General features: G+C 38.8%; 2 protein-coding genes across 5 annotated transcripts; both read left to right on the top strand.

Annotated features, from left to right (window-relative positions):
* Positions 1-533: 533 nt before the first annotated feature.
* LOC146374808 (isoaspartyl peptidase/L-asparaginase) lies at positions 534-10372 on the top strand. 2 transcript variants are annotated; one of them, XM_084949102.1, is made up of 7 exons: positions 534-674; positions 1313-1509; positions 2206-2348; positions 8103-8266; positions 8910-9028; positions 9242-9352; positions 9631-10372. In XM_084949102.1, exons 2-7 carry the CDS (start codon positions 1323-1325, stop codon positions 9837-9839), a joined length of 933 nt encoding a protein of 310 aa, XP_084805228.1. In that variant the 5' UTR covers positions 534-674; positions 1313-1322; the 3' UTR covers positions 9840-10372. The 2 variants fall into 2 exon arrangements, with proteins under 2 accessions (XP_084805228.1, XP_084805227.1); XM_084949101.1 differs by having other exon boundaries at positions 535-640.
* A 1560-nt stretch (positions 10373-11932) lies between these two features.
* Positions 11933-23745, top strand: phf3 (PHD finger protein 3). 3 transcript variants are annotated; one of them, XM_084948201.1, is made up of 16 exons: positions 11950-12069; positions 13178-13428; positions 13989-14105; positions 14914-16228; positions 16413-16689; positions 17072-17123; positions 18052-18172; positions 18268-18424; positions 18522-18638; positions 18826-18948; positions 19244-19388; positions 19498-19672; positions 19769-19916; positions 20806-20895; positions 21077-21272; positions 21361-23745. In XM_084948201.1, the coding sequence occupies exons 2-16, from the start codon at positions 13194-13196 to the stop codon at positions 23145-23147; spliced, it is 5055 nt and encodes a 1684-aa protein (XP_084804327.1). In that variant the 5' UTR covers positions 11950-12069; positions 13178-13193; the 3' UTR covers positions 23148-23745. The 3 variants fall into 3 exon arrangements, with proteins under 3 accessions (XP_084804329.1, XP_084804327.1, XP_084804326.1); XM_084948200.1 differs by having other exon boundaries at positions 19498-19684; XM_084948203.1 differs by lacking the exon at positions 13178-13428 and having other exon boundaries at positions 11933-12069; positions 19498-19684.
* Positions 23746-24358: the final 613 nt, after the last annotated feature.

Below are 24358 nucleotides of genomic sequence, written 5' to 3'. Positions count from 1 at the left end.
CGTTTTCATGGATGCCTGGATGTTAAACTCAATTGTTACACCTGGTAGAGCAGAACGCTGATCATTTTATTAAAGATGAAAGACTTTAGACAGTTTTTCAACTCTCAGTAATGCCATAGTGATCGTTTGATATATGGACCTGCAGCGGAGTTTAGGCCCAGACACGGCCAGTGACGTCAGACTGAACAACCTGATAGTCCAACTGCTTGACCATTTGTTAAACTCTGTCCTCTTTTTGCCCTTTTTTAGCTCCGCCTTTATCGAGCCAAGCACACGACTCCAAAAATTCAGATGTTTTCACAATAAAACTACATTACAATACCCAAGTACTTCAGCGATAAGGAGCATAGCTGTCCGTATATGGCGTTATTTTTGTGCCACTTTACGTGCGCTCAGAATAGTGGCACAAAAATAACGCCATACAAGATGAGCCTTTTAACATTGTGCTTCTTAGTTTGCTTAGTGGCGTGAGGATTTAATTTTGAAAACTTGTCGGAAGTCTTTCCTCGGTTGTGGCCATAGTGTCAAACTTGACGTCAGTGTGCAGCAAGCGCTGGTTAAACCGCGAACAGTAGTCTCTTGAAGTCACGTGTCTATGGCGAAGTGTTTATCCTTCCGGAAATTCTGAGGCTCGGAAAAGGTAGGACAAAATGCAACGTCTCAATATGTTACAGGTTGGTCCGAATGAAATTAATAACTATCAATATCACGTCAGCGACTGTGAGTAGATTACAATACATTAAACACAGTTCAAGTGCATCCAGGTAATAGGGGAAAATGTTTATGTGCACATAAAAATTGAACCATAACAAATTATGATTAGATCAATTATTATAGTTTAGTACTTGATTGTAGCTGGTAATTCAAAGCTGCTAAAGCCATAATACATTTAAGATAACTTATTATTAACAGCTGTTCTAATTGAATTGGTCTTCTAATAGCCAGGCAATAGCCAAAAACTGGCAACACGGGCTATTTGCTAAACTGTGGATAAATGAAGGAATGACCACATTTCAAAGTTCAGTCTTGATGATATGATCTTCGATAGAAGTTGTATCAGTTGTTCCAAGGTGCAAATTCATGTGGTGCAAATACATTACCAGTGGAGTGCAGAGCAAATAATTAGTTTAGCAGTTTCCGTTTATTAAACGAAAGACATTTCTTTGTATGTAAAAGTTTGAGAAGTATGTCTGGATCAAGGCAAAAAGAAGATACCAATGATCACTTGGTGCTTTTCCTAATGCTCAAAGAAAAAGTGAATTATTTTCTGGGCTGAAACCTGTTAATAAACTACTTTGTCTATTCCATGCAGGAAAGCAAAGATGTCAGCAGTCTTGGTTGTGCATGGTGGGGCATGGGCCATACCGGATGAACTGGCCAAGGCCTCTGTTGATGGAGTAAAAACTGCAGCACGTGAAGGATTTTCAGTGCTGAAACGAGGAGGAAGTGCAGTGGATGCTGTTGAAGTGGCTGTGAGGGCTTTGGAAGATAACACTGTGTTTGACGCAGGTACAGACGGTTTTTATTAGATTGGGACACATTTATGCCAAGTAGTTCCATTTGAAAATATGGAAGTTATTAAATGGGGGCTTCATCTTTGTATACGGCATTTGTAGCACCCTCACCTTTACTCAAATAAATAAGTAAAGCATAAAACCCCAGTTCCTTTCACATGTCCATACAGCAGCCAAATGAGAATGCCCATTTTCCTTTATTGTTTAAGCTGGCTTCAACTGCAGAACAATGTCTCCATCTACTGGTCATGATGAGAATATCCATCAGGACTCCTTTAAGAATATGAGCGATGATCTCTGGCTAAACCTTAATATCTGTCTATTAACATCGTCTGTTGCTTTCTTTACCCTGACAAGTTGTCAAACATATAAAGTGCCGTCTTTTACTACAGAGCCCAGAGTCAGTTGCACACTGAATCAATTAAAAAAAAAATCTATGAGTAAAAATATGGAGTTGGAAGTCAACATAATGATATGGGTATGATAGAAAGTATGAATATCCCAAGAACTTCTACAATCATTTGTGCCATTGAAAGTCAGACAAACTAGACATCAGTCAGTAGTATGGTGCTGCAGTGTCTGTACTGCTTTGCCATTACCCTGCATATTTGTAAGGGTGGAGCTGGCATAATGTAAGTGAACACATGGAAACATAGTTTTTATCTCATCTCTAACTTGTTTTTCTCTGTAGGGCACGGAGCAGTACTAAATAAAGATGGAGAAGTGGAGCTGGATGCCATTATCATGGATGGAAGGACACTTGCCACTGGTGCGGTGTCCTCAGTAAAGAACATTGCCAACCCTGTTTCACTGGCACGGGCAGTGATGGAGAAGGTCTAAATTTCTTAGTTTCTATCTTTTTAAAAATATATTTGATTACTGGTGTACTAATCTGATTAAAGATTTTGATTTTTTTTTATCAATACTATAATGTGTTAGATCCCAGCTACTTGTGAACAGGTGGTGTGGTACAGTTCTCCATTTGCTTTAAAAGGAATTGCCAGAAACTTGTTTAAGTTGGTGGCCAGGAGAAACGGCCAGCTCTAACTGCCTACCTTTTTTTTTTTCTAATAATGCACTTAAGTAACCCTATTCATCAATTATACTTGTTAATGGCATCTCTTCCCATAAGGATCTGTGCACTTGGCAAATTGCTACATTTTTTTCCAGGAAAATAGGTAACAAGGATCTGTTTTCTTTTATGTGCTAGGACACCTTGTTAGAAACATCAAAATATGTAATCATTAAACACAAAACACAGTCTTTACTGTTGGATGACATCCACAATTTAATTTTTAACTGCAAGTTGAATATTTACTTTGGACGGGGGTATAGCATGCAGCTTCACACAAATCACTTTATAAATCACTTAGACTAGTCATTAGAGCTCAGGCTCAGGGCTCGCAAAATTTCAAAATCCCTGGTAGCCCTTCGGGCAGGGACTCTTCAGTTTTTGGTAGCCCAAAATAAATTTAAGTAGCCCGAATAAAAAAGAGAGCAATTTTTTGATTGATGTTTTGTTTCCGTTACAATATTATACATTAAAGTATAATATTGTAATGGAAACAAAACATTAATCAAAAAATTGTTTAAACACAAATTACAACATTGTATAAAAATTACAATCATCAACTCAAATACTTGGTTCTAATTGAACAGAAATTTCTATGAACTTGTAAGAACTGTGTAGGACATGAATCAGTCTGTGTCAGATCCTGAATTTGAAATTTCCACTGAAGTCACGGGAAAGAGGCAAGTGGAACCAAGATCGAGGCCATTTGCTTTTTGAAGTTTGCAAAGACTGCTAAATTATGCCAGTGGTAGTTCACTCTTTGCAACATAGTACGCTATTCTAAACTGATTTTCAGGTTTATTTTTAGTATGTTATTTGCAATTGGTGTTTGTTCTGGGAAAGATATTGCAGACTGAGCAATAATGCATTTCTTGCATTTCTCATGGGTTCTAATGGGGGCCTTTCTTAAAATGACTGGTCCCAGTAACAAAGGCGCTTGTCGACTCAGAAATCGAGGGAAAAGCAACAACACACCCGGCAGAACATTATGTTATTTACACGGGTGCACATAAGTGGTCCGCATGTGCGCATTCGCTGTCAAAATAAAAGACGCGCACCAGATAAGAAGTTGCAACGCGCGTTTGCGTCCATATAAAAGGCACTGTTTTTGTCCGCTAGAGTGGGATTTTCACGGCACATTCTGCACCACATCTCTGTGCGTTCATCATTTGTTTGAAGCCAGCTCACCTCCTGCAAACACTTTTCCGAGAATACGTGCTTCTTTTGTGGTTCGGACTCCTTCTGACATTTCTTTGGATGTGGAGGAACACCAAAGTAATTGCTTAAAGGAGCTTGCTTCTTCGACATCTTTAAGAGTTCTAAACAAATGTCTGTCCTCCTCCAGAAAATCTTATGTACGCAAACACGCGTTGCAACTTCTTATCTTGTGCGCGTTTTTTATTTTGACAGCGAATGCGCACCTGCGGACCACTTATGTGCAGCCCTGGTTATATAGCTCATCATATCGCAGCCACAGAAATTCTTTTGTCCATGAAACCATAAAGCTGCACTTTCTTTTTGCCTTATAGTCTGATTTGTCATAACTTTTCCGTTTTGTGGTAAGCTTTTCTTTGGCTGTCACTTCTTCACGCTGACCTGTCTTATTTGGCTCAGCAGAACTAAAATATATATCCTGCTGCTTTTACACACGCACTCACATAACGCTCAGCGATTCTCTGCGCGATCAACCTCTCACATGTTTAAGCTGCGGGAGATTTCACTTGTCATGTTTGCATAGTAAGCTAACGATTGATAAGACGATGTCAGAGGAATTGGTGCGCAAATTATCATCACCCACCAATCAGTGCTGTCGCTCTCTATAAAACAGTTCGCGCCATTGCAAAGTGAAAGCAAAAAACAAGCGCAAATTCAAACACGATTTCAATATGTCACATATTGACAGTGGCTCACCGATGCCAATGACATAATTACCCAGCTACATTTCCGAAAGAATGCAAAAGCATTGAAATATATTTTCCTATGATAGCCCGACGGGCAGGGCAGAGACAGATTTTGGTAGCCCGACTGGAAAAATCGCTAGCCCCGGGACGTCGGGCTAGCGATTTTGCGAGCCCTGAGGCTGTGTATCTATTACTGACTTTGTGAGAAAAAGAAGAGACGATTGTTGCCTGGCCACAACAGAAGTCCTTCCCCAGCCATGAATGATGTAGATCAGATGGAAAAGTAGTGACTTTGTCCAAAGACCCCTGAAGTCTTTAATTCACCACAGCAAAGAGAGCAGTGAATTATTATAAATCCAATTTTCAGAATGTAGTTGTTTGGCTTGGTTAATCTTTTGATACTCCTCATTTTATAATCCACCTGTGAGTGCCTTAGGTATAATCCTTTCTTCAACATGATCTGTCTGCTCCAGAGGAATAACCTTCTGTCATTACTGAAACATCACTTTTCTTACTCTTACAAACTCTACTCCCCCCACACCACACACACTCCTGCTGAGATCACTCTCGTTTGCACATGCCTCTTGTTGTGCCGTACTTCCTGCATATTTTTAACTGTTACTGCATGTTCACCCTCTGACTTCCAGTTCATAACATTGTTGAGCTTCTCTCATTCAGAATCCTCACTGAATGATTACTTTACCCCATGTTATTACATCTGTAACTGTAATACTGCATTTACAAAAATACCATTAGCACAATCATACGTGCTTCATCTGAACTCTGCATTTTATCCCTTTAAGTCCCTTATTTTGGCATTCCTAAGTGTATGAGGCATTGGGGATCCCAAACCTTTTGACAAATTTTATACATAACAACTGTGTCCATCTGTTCAATAATCATGAAAAAGAAATATATGAAAATGTAGAATACAGAAAAGACAATCGGTGAGGTTGAAACAAAGATGGTGGTTGTCTTACCCCTGTCCCCAAAGAACCAATCAACTGCAGGAAGAAGAAACATTTTAGCCAGGCATGTTGCACTGATCCATGCTGTGGAGGTTTCAAAGCTCTTTTTAAACTTCATCTTTACTTTAGTCACCAAACTTTTGAAGGCAGGATTTGCTCATAGAAGTACTTTGGCTAAACGGAATTATTTTAACTTAGTATCACTACTTTAGTGCAGAATACCCTTTGTATTATATGTATATAGAATATATATTATTTTAAAACTCAGGGACAGGAATTAATTCAATGAAGATGTTAGGACTGATGAGCCGATGAGCTTTGAATAGCAATCTGATTCAAACTAACTCAAGCTTTTATCATTCAAACTATTGTCAGAGCAGACTGTCTTCATAGTACCAACAATGTCAGCTTTGATGTGAAGGCAGGTTTCTATGCCTGTTGGTTTCAGTCACAGTCTGGCTTGTATCATTCTGAACCACCTCTCTGAATTTAGAGGTTGTTCACTATAGAGAGCAGTCCCTGAGGGAGCAATCAGTTGTATCACCTTGTCCATGAGATGTCTGAAGGCTTCAGACTGCAACAGTTATTTAAGACACTCTGAAGTCTTTCCAGTGTTGATTGGGCACATTGAGACGGCTTGTCAGTCAAACGGAGATATCCAGGTCACTGATTTTAACAACACTCTGCTCTTAACTACAATGGGCTTTAGAATCTAAAATTTGACTTTCATTTTGTGAACAATTTTACTTAATATAAAACCTAATTAAATTTAAATGGGTAAAAACAGCAAAGAGTGATGGGGTCAGGAGAGAAAAGACAGCTCTGTCAGTCCTGTTTTAATGGGTGTGGTTAAAGCAGTTCTAGACTACACTTCCAAATCCTTTGTTTAAAGAGATTAACTTTTCAAGATTTTCCTAATAACGGTGATTTCTCTTAAGCAGAAGCCACATTTTTCTTTGATCGTGACTAAAAAATAGGAAGGCAGATCAAGTAATCATTATGCAAACTTTATAAAAAAAATAAGAATTAGAAGAACTGAGTTCTATATAATTCATATTTAAAAATGTAAGTCAGTACTTCAGACAGTGTACTACATTTAGGTAACCACAGTGACACAATTTCAATAATAGCATATGCAACACTAATTCTGTTGTTAGACAAAGTGGTTAGCCATGAACTCATTTACCACTTGTCCTTTAACCATATTGATAATTTATCCCTTGTTATTTTACATAATGCTTTAGTTTAGACATTGCTGGTGTAACTTTGCTTTACATACTATCCTGGGTTTGTTTGTGGTAGCATTAGTTACATCTATTACATCCATGGAAATGTTTCTAAAGCAAATACTACTAACCATCAGGTCATTTGAATGTTCTTCTGTTCACAGGTAAATTTCTAGTAAATTGTGTTTGCTTATGTTGTTTACCATGTTTGTCCAATTGTTCAGGTCCTATATCTAAAACAGGTGTGTGGGAGGGGCCGCCTCGGTACTTCCTGTTTATATAGGGTCATGATGTCGTTGAGTGCGTCACTGGGGGAAACCAAATGAAGGGTTTTTCATTTTGCATAGTATTGTTTATTTTCTTTAAAGTAACCTTTTGATTTGTATTGTAGTGTTTAACTTTTCAAACCAATTAACTGTGTAAATGAGTTTCTCAATCGGATGCATAATCTTATTCCTGTTTTTTGTTTGGAATCGTATTGTTTGGTCTAACCTATATTTCAATGGTAGAGACTAATGAGGTTCAGGTGTGTTTAAATTCCTGTATAAAGCAAGTGAGAGTTTTACCTACCAGAGTGGTTTTAAAATGGTATAACGGAGATGCCAGAAATAAAGTACACTTAAAAGAAACTTGACCGGTATGCTGATGCTATCTACTTATCACCTTCCTTGCCACTTGGTCTACACTACCTCACAAGACTCAAGAAATATAAAAGTATAAAAGTAACTCTTTCATATAACCTAAAGAAATCATGGCAATGTGTTTTTAATGACACAGTAAATGAAAAGCAAATAAATATTTGCATCTTACAGTAAATCTCATAAAAACATTTAGTTTAGGACATTACAGGATTAAATAATTTATATTGACCACATTCTAGTACCATTTTGACATTTCTTCAGTAAAGCAAATGCAGTGTTTTCACTGCTGGTATGCATGTGAATATATAGATGTATGGTAGAGGCACAGGTGATTTCTCCAAAGAGTGGGGAGGCAATCCGTCAGGCTCAGGACAGAGTAATAGAAAGCCTATTATATAGTTCTGGAAATAACATTTGTCCCTGAATTGTCCATTCTGAAAAAAAATTATGAAGTCCCCCAAAGTAATTTTCTAAGTTCTTTTCAGGTCTTGCAAAGAAAACACAGTCTTATTGGTAAACTTGGTTATTGAGGGTGTCTTGCTATAATTCAAGCTGGCATCTGGATAACTTTCTGGGCAGAGGGAGATATTCCTTGTGTGCATGGCCAGTATCCTGCTTGTTGCTTTTATGATTATAATTTCTGTGGAATCGCAGTTTGATACATGAAGCTGCTTTTGTCTCTAGTGGTACCTTATAGCAATGTTATGTTTGCTACATTATGTTCAGTGCTGCGAGATTTATTTAATCTTTCAACTTTGTCTTACCTATTTTCTTCCTCAGACATCCCATGTAATGTTGACAAGCCAAGGTGCAAACTTGTTTGCAGAAAGCATTGGTATAAGCACAGTCCCCACTGAAACACTGGTGACTGAGTACGAGAGGAGAGAATGGGAGAAGCACAAGAATTACATGACTGGAGTAATAGAAGATTTCAACACTCAATGGTATGCATCTGCAGGATCAATTTCAATTCAGTTGTATTGGATTTATATAGCGCCAAATCACAACCGCAGTTGCCTCTAGGTGCTTTATATTGTAAGGTAGAGAAAACCCAAATAATCAAAAGACCAAGCAAGCATTTGGTGACAGTGGGAAGTAAAAACTCCCTTTTAAAAGGAAGAAACCTCCTGGAGAACCAGACATGAGAGGCAACCATCTGCCGCGACAGCGGCGGGTGAGGGGAGAGAGACAAAACAGAAGACATATTGTAGAAAAGAGCATTTAATCATTGGTTATTATTAGTTATTAATAATTGAATGCAGAATGGCACATAAAGACACAGAGAGTAAACAAGGTGAATGAAGAAGAAACATCAATAGGAAGCCCCCAGCAGCCTAGACCTAGGTTTATGAATTTACAAAAACAAAAAATGATATTGATATTTATTAGGCAAATAAAGGTCACATTTTGAAATTTGGGCCAGTTTTGGCATCAGCCTTACATTGATCAGTTGTCTAAGCACTGTGTGTTATAATGAATCAAATGAGCTTCCCCCTTGTGATGCTATGTCTGAAAACATTTCAGATCTAATTTGCATTTTCTTTTGCAGCTGATTTTTTTGAATAATGTAACATTTCTTCATCCCAGGGCTCATGATACCGTTGGGGCGGTAGCTCTCGACTCTGCTGGTAATGTCGCATGTGCAACATCAACGGGAGGGATTAGGAATAAAATGGTTGGAAGAGTAGGAGACTCCCCAGTCATTGGTATGACTTTATTTATTTACATGTTCTAAAACTGCTGTTTTAACACTGACAGTAAAATGATATTAAGTCAAACCAAAGACCTTACATTGTCCAAACATTTCATTTAATCATACTCTTCACTTTACTACAGGTTACTTTAGCATATTCACTGCAATCTGCAAAAAGGTATTTTAATGTTTGCTTCTGTTGTTCATGTTGTCTCTTGTAAATAAGGCTGTGGAGGATATGCAGACAACTTGAGTGGTGCAGTATCCTGTACCGGCCATGGAGAATCTATTCTTAAAGTCACACTGGCCAGACTCATTCTTTCAAAAATAGAACAAGGTAAAGTATCACAAACGCAAACAGTTTGTTTATGGGAATTTATCAGTTCTTCATGTTTTAGTCCATTATCCTGAACAGTGCAACTCATGTAATTTTGAGTAATTCCAGTTTTGCAATATTGCCTCTCACAGTTATTTAGTAAATTGTGTTTCTGAGCAGATTAAGAAGATCTTAGAAGCAATTATTAAAGGAGAATGTGCTGCGAAATAACACAAGCTGAAGTTAATTTTCCATTTTTCATTAGCCGCCTGTGTTCCTATTTCTTCTCCACTTTACAGGTAAATCAGTAACAGAGGCTTCGCAGATGTCTCTGCAGCACATGGGAGACCGTGTCAAAGGAGCTGGAGGTGCAATTGTTGTTTCTCCTTCAGGCCACTGGGCTGCCACATTTACCACTGAGCGAATGGCTTGGGCTGCTGTGGAACAGGATGTACTGTGGTATGGATTAGACCCGCATGAGAGATTAAAAGAGCAGTTGCCCCAATAAAAGCAATAAAAAAATAACACTTATTTCTTCTTATTAATCACTGTGCAATGTGAGGCTGCGTTATAATTTTTCTTATATAATTTAATTTTATAATTTTTAACTCACTTTTTCTAACTTTTATTAAACACATTTGCTTCAACATAAATAAAATGCATTTTTTTTATTTTAAAGGTTGAATATTAAAATAAGCATTATATACATATACTGTGAAAATGTGGTAAAAAAAATTTTTTAGAGATTGAAGTTTAGTAAGCGTTAAACATAGAAATGCATGACTCAGTGCATTCATTTGGTTTTGTTTTGATAAGAAAATCTTTGCTCTTTAATCTTTGAATCCTGGATCACATTTCCAAGTAAAGGATGTCTGACTTCTTAAACGTTTTTCCTAAATTTTGTAATGAAAAATTACTTCAAAGTTACACTGTTTGAAAGACTATATTGAAGTAATGTTAGAGCCTATTGTGGTAGGTAGAGTTGCACTGAGTGATGACTAATGGATGAATGCAATAAAGGATATATATAGTATGTGCAAATGTGTTATTTCTTTTAATGTTGATCTCTTGAATCTTAAATAACTGAAACACATCCATCCTTTTATTTAATTAATTTAATTAAGCATCCCTATTAAAGCAGACTGTATCATTCATGAGCATCTCATTCATCATTTAAACAACATTGTTGACCTTACTTAATATTTTGAAACAACTGGACTGCAACACGCTTACATTTTTGTATTCTTTTTTAATCTTCATATCTCGGTTATTGTGCTGGTCTGGGGTGTAAAGTATATGACATCAGTTTCAAACCCAACACTATAGAAAAGAGATATTTGGATAACACACAAGATGGGTTCAAGAGATTACACCAGCAAATTGTTTTCTGAAATCTCAGTTAGTAAAACTTCACGATAAGGTTGACTCAAAAATGTCATTCATTATGTTCAAAGAAATAAATGCAACATTAACTGTCAATCTGAAGAAGTTATTTACTACAAGATTCAAATCTGCTGAGCAAAGGAGAAAGCTTCATTTATTTTCTCTTACCAAAGGATCATCAAGATGTTTTTGGCAAATAAGACACAAGCCTTTGCACTTTCTTTGGTCAGCAGTGGTTTTCACCTTGGAACTGCATCGATGTCATTTTTGCAAAGTATCTTTTTTGTCATTTACTCATGAAGACATGTTCGCTGAATTCCCACAGTCTTAGAAATGACTCTGTAACCCTTTACACACTGATAGATATCAGTGACATTTGTCTCTCAGCTGCTCTTGTGTTTCTTTAGACCTTGGCATGATGTGCTGTTTCTTTGTTTTGTTTTGTTTTGTTTTATCTTTTAGTCTACTTTACTTTGTCAGGCAGGTTCTAGTAAAGTGATACCCGGGTCTGGCAGAAATCAACCCCAGGTGTGTCTAGGAAAACTTGAACGCAGCTTTCCAAAAAATGTGGTTCACGTTTAATTTTTGATTTCCAAAGAGGTGCAATTACTTTTTCACATAGGGTCAAGTAGGTTTGGATAGCTTTTTTCCCCTTAATATATGAAATTGCCATTTAAAAATTCTTCTTGTGTTTACTTACGTTCTTTGTCTAACATTTAAATATATTTGATGATCTGAAACATGGAAGTATGAGAAATATGCAAACGACTTAAGAAATAACAATCCTTGATGATGATGATTTTATATATTTTAACTCAAATGAACTCAAACATCATGAATAGTATGAGCCCTCGAAGAGTTAAACTTAAACTTTAAGGAGCTTTTGCTCGCCCTTTTCCTTATATAAAAATGTTTCTATTACAGGACATGCACTCAGAAAAGAATGGCAAATCTACTTTACTACGTAACCGACTGTTTTCAATACCAGGCTGTGTTAAATATGTAACTTTGCCATTTTATAAAGCGAAGTTTTCTTCGAGCCTGTCCAGCTTCTCGTGTTCTCTACGTGCGACGGTCGACAGTTTGATAAAAACAAACCGCTTGCTCTTCGTGAAAATTAACCATCCGGACACTGACAAAGCAGACACAACAAAAACAAACCATCCAGATGTGCTCTCTCTGTACAATCGGCTGCTAAGCTACCTGTAAACACAAGCCACGTGACAACGCCGCGCTGCCTGTCAGGGACTTTGCAGCATCGGGGCGAATGACGGCTGAGTTGGAGGAAGTTACTGGGAGCTGCTTTGCTAGTATGTAACCGTACATGAGTTGGCAACAGCATCGCGACAAGAGAGGTGGGAGTGCTATAAATATGTATATGTAAAAATAACTACTTGTAAATATTTGAGCTGCAAGCGTTGGAACAGATGCATGTGGGGGGGTCATCAAGTAACGTCCGCTAGCTGCACTCAGGCTACAAACAAACTTGGCAGCTAGGGCCTGTGCTATAGCCGCCTAGCTAGCTCGCCGTCGTGCATATTTATCGTCGAGCTGTCTAACCATATGTTTGCACATTTTGTTTGGCGCTTTTGAAATTTTCGGGCGCGGCTGTTTGTTGATACAAATGTGCTGCCTGTAAGGCTGAATGGGTTTCAAAAAGTGAGTTAGCTTGAGTGGTAACTTCCTCCATAAGTTACCGTTAGCTTGCTAACATACGCGATTGTCATAGCTGACATAAACGTTAGCATGTTAACTAGCTAACAACTCATTGGCAAAACCTGGCGTCAGGAACGCCGTGCTTCTCGTGGACAGAAAGATATTTTTGGCTGAACTTAAATAAAAGCGTCCAGAGATGCGCTTTAGTTTGCTAACATTCATGTAGCGTTATTGGTTTGCACACTGATTGTGGCCTTCTCCAGGCTGTGAAGTCGTGGTGTTGCTTGATGTGAAAATAGTAGCATTTACTATTGCAAGTCGTTGGTTTTAGACATGCTTTTCTTGTATTTACATTACTCACCCGATAAAAATCTTTGAAAATGCACAGAAACAAAAATAGAAGTGGCTAAGAAGCGTTGGGTTAACGTGTGAGGACTGCAGAGTAGCTGGATGAGGCTTCCCATATGTGGAGATTTAAGGTATATACCACTTTGCTCATCAGATACAACATGTATACACTGAACTGATGGCAAAGTCTTCAGAAAGTGCACCGATCGCTCGCTGTAACTTTGTGACTGATAACAAACAAAAAACAAAGTTTTCGCTGTCCCTCGAAATCAGGGAATATTTTGTTTTTGTTGGTTTGCTTAGTTTGTACTACACTTGTCCCCATAATTGGATGCATTCTGTGGTGCAGGGAGAAACATAAGACGTTGCTGTCTTTGAAAAACAAACAGAGAAACATATATTAACAGTTTATCAGTTGTCTGCTATTCCTGCATCTTTTCTGTGTTGTTTTTGGTGCAGGAAGGCAGCAGCATTCATGGATATTGTGGACACCTTTAACCATTTAATACCCAGTGACCAGTTGGATGACTCCCTGGTAATAGGTCAGAATTTGGAGTGTGAAGCCAGTAATGAGTTTGGGACAGGACTCAGACTGGAAGATTCACTGAAGAACATGCTCAGTGACAAAGATCCCATGTTTGGATGTGCAAGCACTCAGTTCAGTCTACTGGATAATGAAGACCCTGCTTTTCAGATTGCTGGCTCCACAAGTATGTTTGAAGGCACAAAAAAAAGTGGCCAAAATGTAGATAAATCAGTGTAGATTCAAACTTTGAGTGAAAGTTAACTAACAGATGCATGTGTGGCTGCCTGGAAAAAAAAGTCATCCACACTTTACTTGAAAAGTTGATGGTGAAAGTTTTAAATATTAAGTTGTTAATGTATAACTCTGATTCTTCACCTACAGAGTATTTTATCTGTGCTGATTTTTGCTCAGTTAGACTTTAACTCTTTAGGTGCTTCAAAAAACAAACACTGTAGAGGGTCGTCTTGTACTGAGATATGCAGGGAACATTGTCACCGTGCTTCTTTACTTGTCAACACGTAAATATCAGCGTTAGGGTAACTGAAGGTAAATTAAAGTAGTGTTGTTTCAGTAATGATGGAGAAAAATACGAACATTTTTTTTAAAGAAACAATATAAAAGGATTCAGTATTATTGTAAATGTAGCAGTGTCAGACTGCCATTGAATTTGGACTGCAGTTTTTACATTTTTTCAAATTGTATATTTATTGAGGACATTACATTTATTTATTTTTGCTTTTGCAGGTCTCGATAGTGGTTCGGCACCCACAGGCCTCCCTGGTGAACCAGCTGTTTCAGAGAGTGCACAAGTTAAGCAACTTGATGTCAGGCAGAAGAAACGTTCACGCAGTTTAGAGAACGGTAAGTCGATGCAAGTTTATTTTCTTTCTCTTTCCACCCTGTGAGACTTTTAGGGATGTACACAACTAGATGCTTAAACATTGCTGCCCTTGCGATTTGGTTACATTTAGTATTTTTATTAATGTACAGTCGCAGTTACTGGTTCAAAGGTGTTACGACACCACAGGGCTCCAGTCCCAACAGACTGTTTTTCTCTTCTTCTCTCTGTTTTTTTTTGTAAACAAGCAAGGGGCAAAGCAAAGAGATGACAGCCGTACTAACTAATGTGGAAAAAAAAAAAAAAAAGGAATAAAAGAGCAGCAGTGTGTCAATTTTTTTTTTAGAATAAAAAGTAGAATACCAATCTAAGCCAGGTGTAACCATATTCTTTAGCCAGATGTGGACAGACAGAACCAAATACATAAAGGATACCGGTGCTAGTACTGCTAAGGTTACCCTAGCTCTGCAAAATAATCTGATATTGTGTGTGTGTGTGTTTGCAAAACTATTCACACTGGAACATGTTGCACATTTCACTGGGGAAGGTCATTAACAGTTTTAATATATCCTCTAAAATACACAGGAAGTATTTATTTGGCTAATGTAGAACTTTTTCCATTTAAAGTGCACTCAGTTAATGTTTTCTATGTTTTTCCCCCCTGTCTTTTAGAGTAGTCGACTAGTCTGCTTTTAAAATGTAACCTTTATTTAACCAGGAAGATCCCATTGAGATTAAAACCTCTTTTTCAAGGGAGACCTGGCCAAGATAGCATAATAGTCACCAAGAACATCAGCTGCTTTTAAGTTTTGCTTTTGTTTATTTAAACAGAACACAGTGGTGACCAGGAGCCTAACACACCCAATACCATGACCCGAGGGCGGCCGGCAAGGAAACCAGCCAACAGGCTATGCAAGTCATTTCTTATTGAGAAAGGAGTCACAGGTCCTGATCTAAAGAGAGAATTAACTCTCGGAGGACGTGTCAACATTAATGAGCTTGATGGTGGGGTCTGGCTGAATCCAACTGTTGTATTGAGACGACTGACAGTCACAATTGGAGGTTTCAAGATTGAATTGCTACCAGGACCATCGTACACACAGGGTGTCGATGCAAACCAGTCTGCATGCTCGGACGATGGTTTTTCTTACGGTGGGGAAGTTGGTTTCACAGTTTTGCCAGATGAAGCAGCCAGTGTACAGAATCCCGTAGCAGAGAGTGTGGAAGAGATGGATGTAAGTCAGAAGAGCTCAGCTGATGATGCAAGTCATGGGCTGGGCCCATATGTAAATCCAAATGATGTACAGACGACAAACGGGACGTTAAATACAGGCACAAAAGAGGCAAAACTCGACAATCAGAGTGTTCCAGAGAAGCAAAAGCCAGTCAGTAAAGGAAATGATGTTATTAAACAGCCACAGAGCAAAGAGAACAACACAGCTACTGTTAGTAACAAGACAGATGGTAATGAAAAACAACTGAATGTGTCTAAAATGCTGCCAAAGCCTAAACAAGGACCGTCATCAGTAAAGAATAAGGAATTGGTTTTACATAAAACAAGCAATACAATTAAGGAGCATAAAGTTACCCAAAATATGCCATCCAAAATCATGCCAAGAGGAGAGCTGCACAAAACTAAATCTGGAAAGGAAAAGCAAGATGTTGCACCTTTGAAAAGGCCTGCAGAAAACATTCAAAGTGAGCATGCTACTAAAGTACAAAAGCTACAGGGTGCAGTAGATGCTAAAGTGAAGCCAAAATTACCAAGTTCTCCTACTTCTGTGGGAAAGAAAATTCCATCATCTGGCAACCGCGTTGGTGATCAGCAGGGACCAGCCAAACGTAGTACGCCCCAAAACAGCTCAAAAAGTGAGACTCCTCCCCCGCACAGTCATCTAGGAAATTCTTTAAAAACACCTGAAGAAGCAGGGCAGGAAAAGTCCAAAATGAAAAAGCTAGAGAAGATTCTTCAGAGACAAAAGAGTAAAAATGCAAGAAGCATCTCTGTGGATGAGCCGCAGCTGTTTATTCCAGATAATGCGCCCGTTGTGAAGAAGGACGCTGTGGACGAGCAAGTCGCTAATAGTGAGACCATGTGGGATGGAAACAACTGTTGTGGCCTCTGCAAAAAGCATCACAATAACATGTAAGTGTTGCTCCTTAACCTAAATATAAAATCCAGTTTAATCGCTGAGCTGATGTCTGTCATTTTAGGCAGACATCAGCTGTAAAAGAATTTCTGCATCTGTGTCGCATTCTGTTTCTGTCCCAGTGCTAAGCTGCAAACACGCCTCTAATAATCGTACTTCGGTTTTTTGTTTTTTTTTTAGGTTTATGGTAGGTTGCGGTCGCTGTGATGACTGGTTCCATGGTGACTGTGTTGGTCTTGACCTGGCGAAAGTGCGAGAAATGGAGGAGGAGGACCAGATGTACGTGTGCTTAAAGTGCTGCGAGGAAGAAACCAAGAAGGTGGGGCCTGAGCCAGCGAGTGCACCCAAACCAGAAGCTCCAGCAAAGAGCGAGACACCCGACCAGAAGCTGCCTCCTAAACCTCGTCCTGGGTCCTCTCAACCCCTCACATCAGGGGGAGTCAGACCAGTAAAAAAGGTAAGCAGTATCTCTAAGTTAACTCTAACTCATGATAGAAATATTTATTTATATCTAATGGATTTAAACTATTCATACACAGCAAATATTTATATCTTTCCCCAGCTAATTTATGCACTGATACTAATCATAGCCACTGTTACCATTATGCAATGGTTTGTCTCTTTGATTTAACTTTGCCAGCACAAGAGGTGTGCACATGGGTGTGTGATCAACACAGTGCACTCGCCAAATTTTAGTATGATTTTACACACCAAAAGCTCACATTTTTTTTTACTTTAGCCAAGGGGTATAATGTAAAGTGTGTTGTTGTTGTCATATGTATGTTTTCAGTCTTATGATATATAAAATTAATGTAACGGGGACTTAATTCCTACAATAGGATGCAGAGAGAAGGCAGTCCACAGATGCCCGAGAAGCAGCTCATAAAACAGGTAATTTTTCATTAGCTTTGAATGTATAATTAACTTTGTCCTGTTTTAATATCACATTGGGTTCAAGGCCAGGCTGCATTCACTGGGTGTGTAAACAAAATTAACTTAGGACCTTCACAGCACATGAGCACAGTATATTAATGACAGTTAGTACAGTCCTTTGAGGTCTCATTTATATATGAGAGAGCTTAAAATTGCATCACCTTAAGTAATAGCATTACTTCTGTAGTTAACATCAGGGTATTTACTTATCAGTTTACTCTATTAAACATACAGCTACTAAAGTAGGAACATAATGCAGCACAAGTCAGTGAGCCTAATACTAAAATACAAGCCTTTTTTTTTTTTAAATTTCAGACACACTCCCCCTCAGCATGGAAGATAACAGTTGCATAAATTTGTGTTTATAATCTGTGATTTAATAATTTTGTTCTCAGCTGCGTTTATGCGGACGAGTTGTATTACTCGTTCTCTTTAAAATGTGATCAAAGTTAGTCTGCCAGATTTCAGTCAGGCAGCGTTTTTGAACAGCTCTTAATTTACTCTGTGTTTTAGAAATGTGCTTTGGATGGTAATCTGCTCAGATCTTGTCAGATGTAATTACACGTTCTGGTTTGAGTTTTCACAGCAGACTTTTAAAAAGTATTTATTTTTTAATTGTTCGTATGAGAAAATACTCTACATGCCATCCTGGAAATAAGTCCATTTTGTAACATTTAACAAAATGATATTGTGCATTATACAGTATAAACATATCTGTGTCATATTGTACGTAGTTTTTGTTAATGTTAGGATTTCAGGATGTCCTTTTTTTTTTTTTTGGGATTAAATAGTTTTTGTAAGCAAAGTCTGTGTGGAATAAATGTTTCTTTATGACGACAGATTCTTCCCCACTCACTCAGTGGATTTTGTCACTCTGTCTTCACAGGTGTCTCAGTGAAACAAGAGTCAAAACATAAGGCTCCATCCTTGGCTTCAAAGAAACCCGTGTCTCTGGAGGCAATCAGGAGAAGTGTGCGTGATTCTCTGAAAGAAATCCTCGTACAGAGGTCAGTTTTTCAACACTTTCGACAGTTGTGTGCATGTTACATTTTTTAAAATCAGGGCACTTTATAATCGCCTATGTGCACTTTCCGCATTTCAGATTGAAGGACTCTGATTTGAACATCTCGGTGGAAAGGGCTTCCGAACTTGCAAAGAAGATAGAGCGAGAACTTTTTCACTTGTATAAGGACACTGACAACAAGTACAAGAACAAATACAGAAGCTTAATGTTTAACCTTAAAGATACTAAAAATAATGTAAGTATTATTTTATGTCAGGCATGGTCTAAATGTAATGTTTCCACTTTTACTATAAGCATAGTTTCATTTGCTTTGTCTTTATTGATCTTTTTAGATCCTTTGTAAGAGGGTTCTCAAAGGTGAAATTTCTCCTGCTAACTTAATTCGAATGAGTCCCGAGGAACTGGCCTCAAAAGAACTGGCTGCTTGGCGACAAAGAGAGAACCGACATGTAAGTAATGCTTGTCTTTCCCCCAGTAGTATTGCATAAATTTACCAAACAAATTACAGTAGTTTACAGTTGTGATGTCCGATTTAAACTGAGTAAATATTATTAAGGTAATAGTTTAACAGTGTATTTTTAAAGATGGTTGTATTTTAGAATAGAAAAAAAAACAAATTAATTCTTTGCTTTACAGACTATTGAGATGATTGAAAAAGAGCAAAGGGAGGCAGAGAGACGACCGATTACTAAGATCACACACAAAGGGGAAATTGAAATTGAAAGTCAAGAACCAGTAAAAGCACCGGAGCCTGTAGAGGTGAGGGTATCATTGTGCTGTTTACGCTTAACATGCATAGTAAGTGAAATGTGATGAGATGTGTATCCTTACATTAGTTACATCGCTTCATATACCATCATCAGTTCTGTTCATCTGTCTGATTACTTTGTGAAATGTACTGCATTCATATCTTTGTGCCTCATGTAAAAAGCTCCTACAATTTTCCTCCCATGTAATCCATTTAAGCTGAATATAGCGACAGATTGCTTCTGTTTACATGCAACAGACTTAGTGACGTGTTTGCTTAAACTTGTTATTTCCTATTTTTTTCCAGCTTGAACCTCCTCCCAGAGTGACTGAAGTCTCAGCAGAACCTCCAAAAACTCCAGAGAAGAAGGAAGAGAATGCTAACACAGCTAAAGACACTACTAGCCAACACAAGTCTCACTTATTTGACCTACACTGTAAAATCTGCACAGGTAAATGATAACATGAGGACAAAAAAAGACTAGAGATTAACCTGTGTCTTTAATAAAACATCTCAGTCAGTATTGTCACCATTGACCGCTGGTGTTATATTTTCTGAAGGTCGAATGGCGCCCCCTGTTGAGGAGGCACCAACCAAAGTGGTTAAAGTTGCAACTACAGTGGTTAGGAGGCAGTCTACCAAATCAGAGGAGACAAAGGGGACCACGCCGTCCGCAATCGACGATGACCTGCACCTCACTGTCTTAGAGGAGAGCTTCCAAAATGCTCAGACAGGGTACGAAGGACGGTAAGCAGTTGTTTTAGACATTTTGTCTGGATCTGGATAATATTTTCTTTCAGCGCTTAATTCATTTCTCCTTCATTGTCACAGGTCTGATCATGCAGCTGGAAGAGAGGAAGAAGCTACTTTCCTTTCCAACCTTAAGTGTCTGTGGCAAGGATTCATTCATATGCACGCTGTGGCAAAGTTGGTGACAAAAGCTTTTCCCGTCTCAGGTGTTTTGGACAACTTGACAGAGGTAAAGTTGACACATCAGACTGTACTTGGGTTTTAAACAGCTGTTGTAAACTATGGTTGACAATGAAAAGGGGAAAACTGAGGTAGATGAAAGACAATAAATACAAATATTCACGGTTCTTACGGGTGCTTGAAATCCTTGAATGCTTGAATTTTAATATTGTCTTTTCAAGGTTTGAAAAGTGCCCGAATTTCAGATGTGGTGTTTAAAAGTGCTTGAAACTGCATTTCATTCAACACAAATAACTATCTGACCAAATAGTTTTCTTATCAGATAGAGAAATAAAATGAGTCGCAAAGTCTAAAAGCAAAATTTCTCTGCCTGGGCTGCCGAGCACCTTTGCATGTCAGTCTGTTTCAATTTGTTTTAATTTTTACATGGCCTTACTGAGGTGATGCTAAGTGAAACATGCATTCTTTTTTTTTGGTAATGTGCTGGAAAAGCTCGAAAACTGACCTTGAAAGTGCTTAAAAAGTGCTTGAATTTGACCCTGAAAAATGCGTATGAACCCTGAATATTAGTATTCTTTGACACAGTTGTTTAAGCAACAGCCAGGCAAGAGCCAGTTCTGATGAATGGCAGTGAGATAAAGATTGCTTTTAGCACAGATACAGGGAGAAAATGGCAGTCAGACATGAGTATTTATGTACTAAAAAAACAAAACAAAACATTGCAGAAATGTGCTGACACTTGTTGTTGCAGAACAGTTTATTAGGACACAGGAAATATAAACCACAGTCCAGCTGGAAGAACTAGAATTGTAACATTACTCCCACGTAACTACAGATTTATGAGTGATCAAATACTGCCAACTACTTTGTATCTCTAACACTCCATAAGGTGTGCTCTTTTTATTTATTCATCTAAAAACATGTTTTTTCTCCAATAGGACCTTCCAGATAGCATACAGGTTGGTGGGAGGATTAGTCCTCAGACGGTGTGGGACTACTTGGAGAAAATTCGGGCAACTGGAACAAAAGTAAGTTTCTCTTGTTTTCCGAGATTTGCTTATGATTATACAGAAATAAATTGGCTTTAATTATTCCTGATATTGAGTAAGTCGAACTGAATACCACTCTTTAAAAGTTCTGATTTTTAACAGAGCAGGTTGATTCATGAGTTACAGATTTTACTGACACATGCTTTTTGTTTTATTAAAGGAAGTGTGCCTGATTCGCTTCTCCCCTGAGACTGAGGAAGATGAGATCTCTTATACTCTTTTGTATGCCTACTTCAGCAGTCGTAGGCGTTTTGGGGTGGTGTCCAATAATTTGAAACAAGTGAAAGACATGTACCTCATCCCTTTAGGTGCCACAGAAAAAGTTCCACATCAGCTTGTTCCCTTTGATGGGCCAGGTAACCGGAACACAATTATTTTTCTCTCATTAAATTAAAAAAATTGATTTTTTTTTAAATGTTCAAACTTAATGTTTTAATTTCTCAGGTTTAGAAAACAACCGTGGAAACCTCCTCCTTGGACTTATTATTCGCCAGAGACCGAAAAGGGATTTTCTTACTGTGGATGTGAACGAATCTGCAAGGATTATTCCTGAAATAAAACCTGTGACCATTTCCACAAAAGAAACCAGGGCAAAAGAGGAGGATGAGAAATTTTTTCTCTCTTCCTTGACTAGTGCACTTCAAAAGGAGAAGGAAAAACCACTTACCACTACTGAAGATGTCGACGAGCCTATTGCACAGTCTTTTGAAGAAACATCTGCACCAGAGGAGACCAACAATCAGGAGCCCCAGAAACCCCTTCGCTTTCTTCCAGGTGTGCTAGTAGGCTGGGGTGGAGAATTACCACCTCTGCCTGATGTTGGGTTTAAACCCTCAAGTACAGCACAGGATGCCTTGAAGACTCAGCCTGCTCCAAAACCGGAGACATCAGTTGGGAGCTCAAAAAGTCCAACAGCTGCTGCCCCACGAGAGCGCTTTGTCATCAAGAAGAAAGAAGCTAAACCTGCTAAAACTGAACCGGAGCTATCAAGCCCATCTGATACATCAGCTGCTACTAACTTGCTGGAAAAGAAAGCTGCAGTAGGGAGCCAGGGTACATCTGTCTCACTCAAAGATAAGCCTCCAGATGTATCGACTGAAGACTTCCTGGCAGGCCTGTCAGCAGCTCCAAGCGGGACTGAAACTAGCAGTGCTACGTCGGCAAACAAAGGCGACACTGGCCTTTTGTCTGAAAGTGAAAAAGAAACAACTGAAGGGAATTCTTTGTTGCAGCCAAAATCCCAGTCTGGTGCAGATCACGCAAGTAGCTCAAAGCCTCCTTTAAGTGGAATATTGAAAAAATCTTCAGCATATTCCACTGTGAATGAAGATAAAACAATGGTGCCACAGAAGGATAAAGCCAGCCTCCCAGATCCTTCCAGCCCTAAACCTGTTCCTGTGTTGAGCAGCACTAGGAATGATCTAATCGTCCCATTTCACCAAGGATATTTACAGCTCTCTCAGGCCAAGCACAAAGCTGAAGAACAAAGTCAAACAGCCGTTCAGTCGTTTCCTTGTAAAAAGAATGAGCCTGGTGTAGCGCAGGCTGGTGCTGTATTGACTCAGACAGTGAATCCTCCTACGGTCCAAGGAACTCCAGCAGAGTGTCAAACAGGAGCCTCTCAGTCCCAGTATAACCCAGTAATGGCACCAGCTCTCCCAGTAAACAACAGCACAAGACCGTCCCCTTTGCAGCAGCAACAGCCTCAGGAATCTGGCAGCTATGATTCTCCATCTGCCCCTACTTCTAATACTGTACCCACCCCTCACATCCAGAACCAGAACCATAGCATGCAGTGGGCTCAAGACAGCACTTCACAGGCTCCCCCTGGACCTCAGTCACAGTACCCCGAGAGTTGCTCTGAACCATCTGGCCAACCCTCATCCGTGGACAAAGACTACAAGCGTTTAGAGGAGCGATACAGTGACCCGTGGGAGAGGCCGCGACACACAGAAGACAAAGACCACGGAAGGCACAGCTACCACAGGGACTCCTATCACGGTAAAAAGAGCAGGCACCACGAGCGGGAGAAAAAGCACGATCGCAGCTATGATGATAAGTACAGGGAGAGGGGCAGGCACCACGGACATTCGGATGACCGCTATGCTGAGAAGAGGAAAGAGAGGCATCACAGCGACGACTACAGCAGCCGTCACAAGGACAGGCACAGACATAGACGGGACTCTGATTACGAGAATGGACGGAGAAGTTCAAAAGACAGTTACTCATAATTTTGTTCAGAGAGCGTTTGGGGCTCTCAGGAGGACTGTTCGGTTGTTGTTGGTCACACAGCTGGTACAAACCACTTTGGTTGGTGCTGGTGGAGTTGTTTTACGCACCAGTCTGCATCTGTATACCGTGTCTTTCACTAAAGTTACGTTTTATGTTACTCAGCATACAAGCCAAAATAATATAATTTCAATGGAATTATGATATTATGGATCAGTTCAGTTAAGACCAAGAAAAAAAAAAGTCAATATTGGAACATTTTTAACTTTTAAACTTTTTACTGTAAATATGTTGTTCATATTGAGCTGCTGTACTGATTGGTTTCGGTCTCAAGGCAACATAACAACAAACAAGTGGACCACTTGGATAATTTATGCTGAGTTCATTTGGCCTGAATGTAATAGAAGGTATTTAACTGAAAACAGCAGCTTGAGTTTTTTTTTTAACATTTCTTTTAAATTGCTTAAATATTTTATAAACCTGCTTTCTATTGAGAAAGCATGTACATGTTGGCTTGTAATATACATTAGAGATGAAGTGTGCCTTTGCACTGTGTTATTGTACAGTTCGTAATAAAGCTGATCCTTTTTTTATTGTTAATTATTTAAAGAAATTCTTTGTCTAAAAAATGTATTAAAACCAACTAGGTCAGAGGTGTTAAAAATGAGGCCTGGGGGGGAGAATCGGCCCAGCAAAGACTCCGATCTGGCCCACTGGATGATTGGGAAAAGTGAAGGAGGGCATGTGTTTTTGAGTAAAGTGTATTTTTATAACTAAGTTTTACAGCTTTTCCTATTGATAAAGACCACCCCCATGGCCATTCTTGTTAAAGGAACGAAGTAATAAAGAAACAAATGATAGGAATGTGCCTCTTTTTCACCAATCTATAGAAATTTTGGTAAACTAATATTTTCTGTGAATTAACAAAAACAATGAGCTACCAGAATGTTTTCCATATTTTCATGTTAACATATAGAAAAAGTGAGACGTGCTGTTGAAATTGTACTTCTTTTTATATTAAGATATCTCAGGGGTTTAATGTGTAGTTAAACATCTTTACACTGACAGAAAGGAGAGATTCACTCATCTGGTCCCTTCAAAATCAAAGTGGTCTGTATGTGGTGGAACTAGATGGTTAGCATTGCGACCTTGCAGCAAGAAGGTCCTTGGTTTGAATCCATCATCTTGACGGGGAACCCCTATGTAGAGTTTG

The sequence above is a fragment of the Perissodus microlepis genome, chromosome 13, assembly GCF_051167445.1.
Source record: "Perissodus microlepis isolate ML-2025 ecotype Zambia chromosome 13, ASM5116744v1, whole genome shotgun sequence".
Classification (NCBI taxonomy): domain Eukaryota; kingdom Metazoa; phylum Chordata; class Actinopteri; order Cichliformes; family Cichlidae; genus Perissodus; species Perissodus microlepis.
This window is presented reverse-complemented; position numbering and strand designations above follow the sequence as displayed.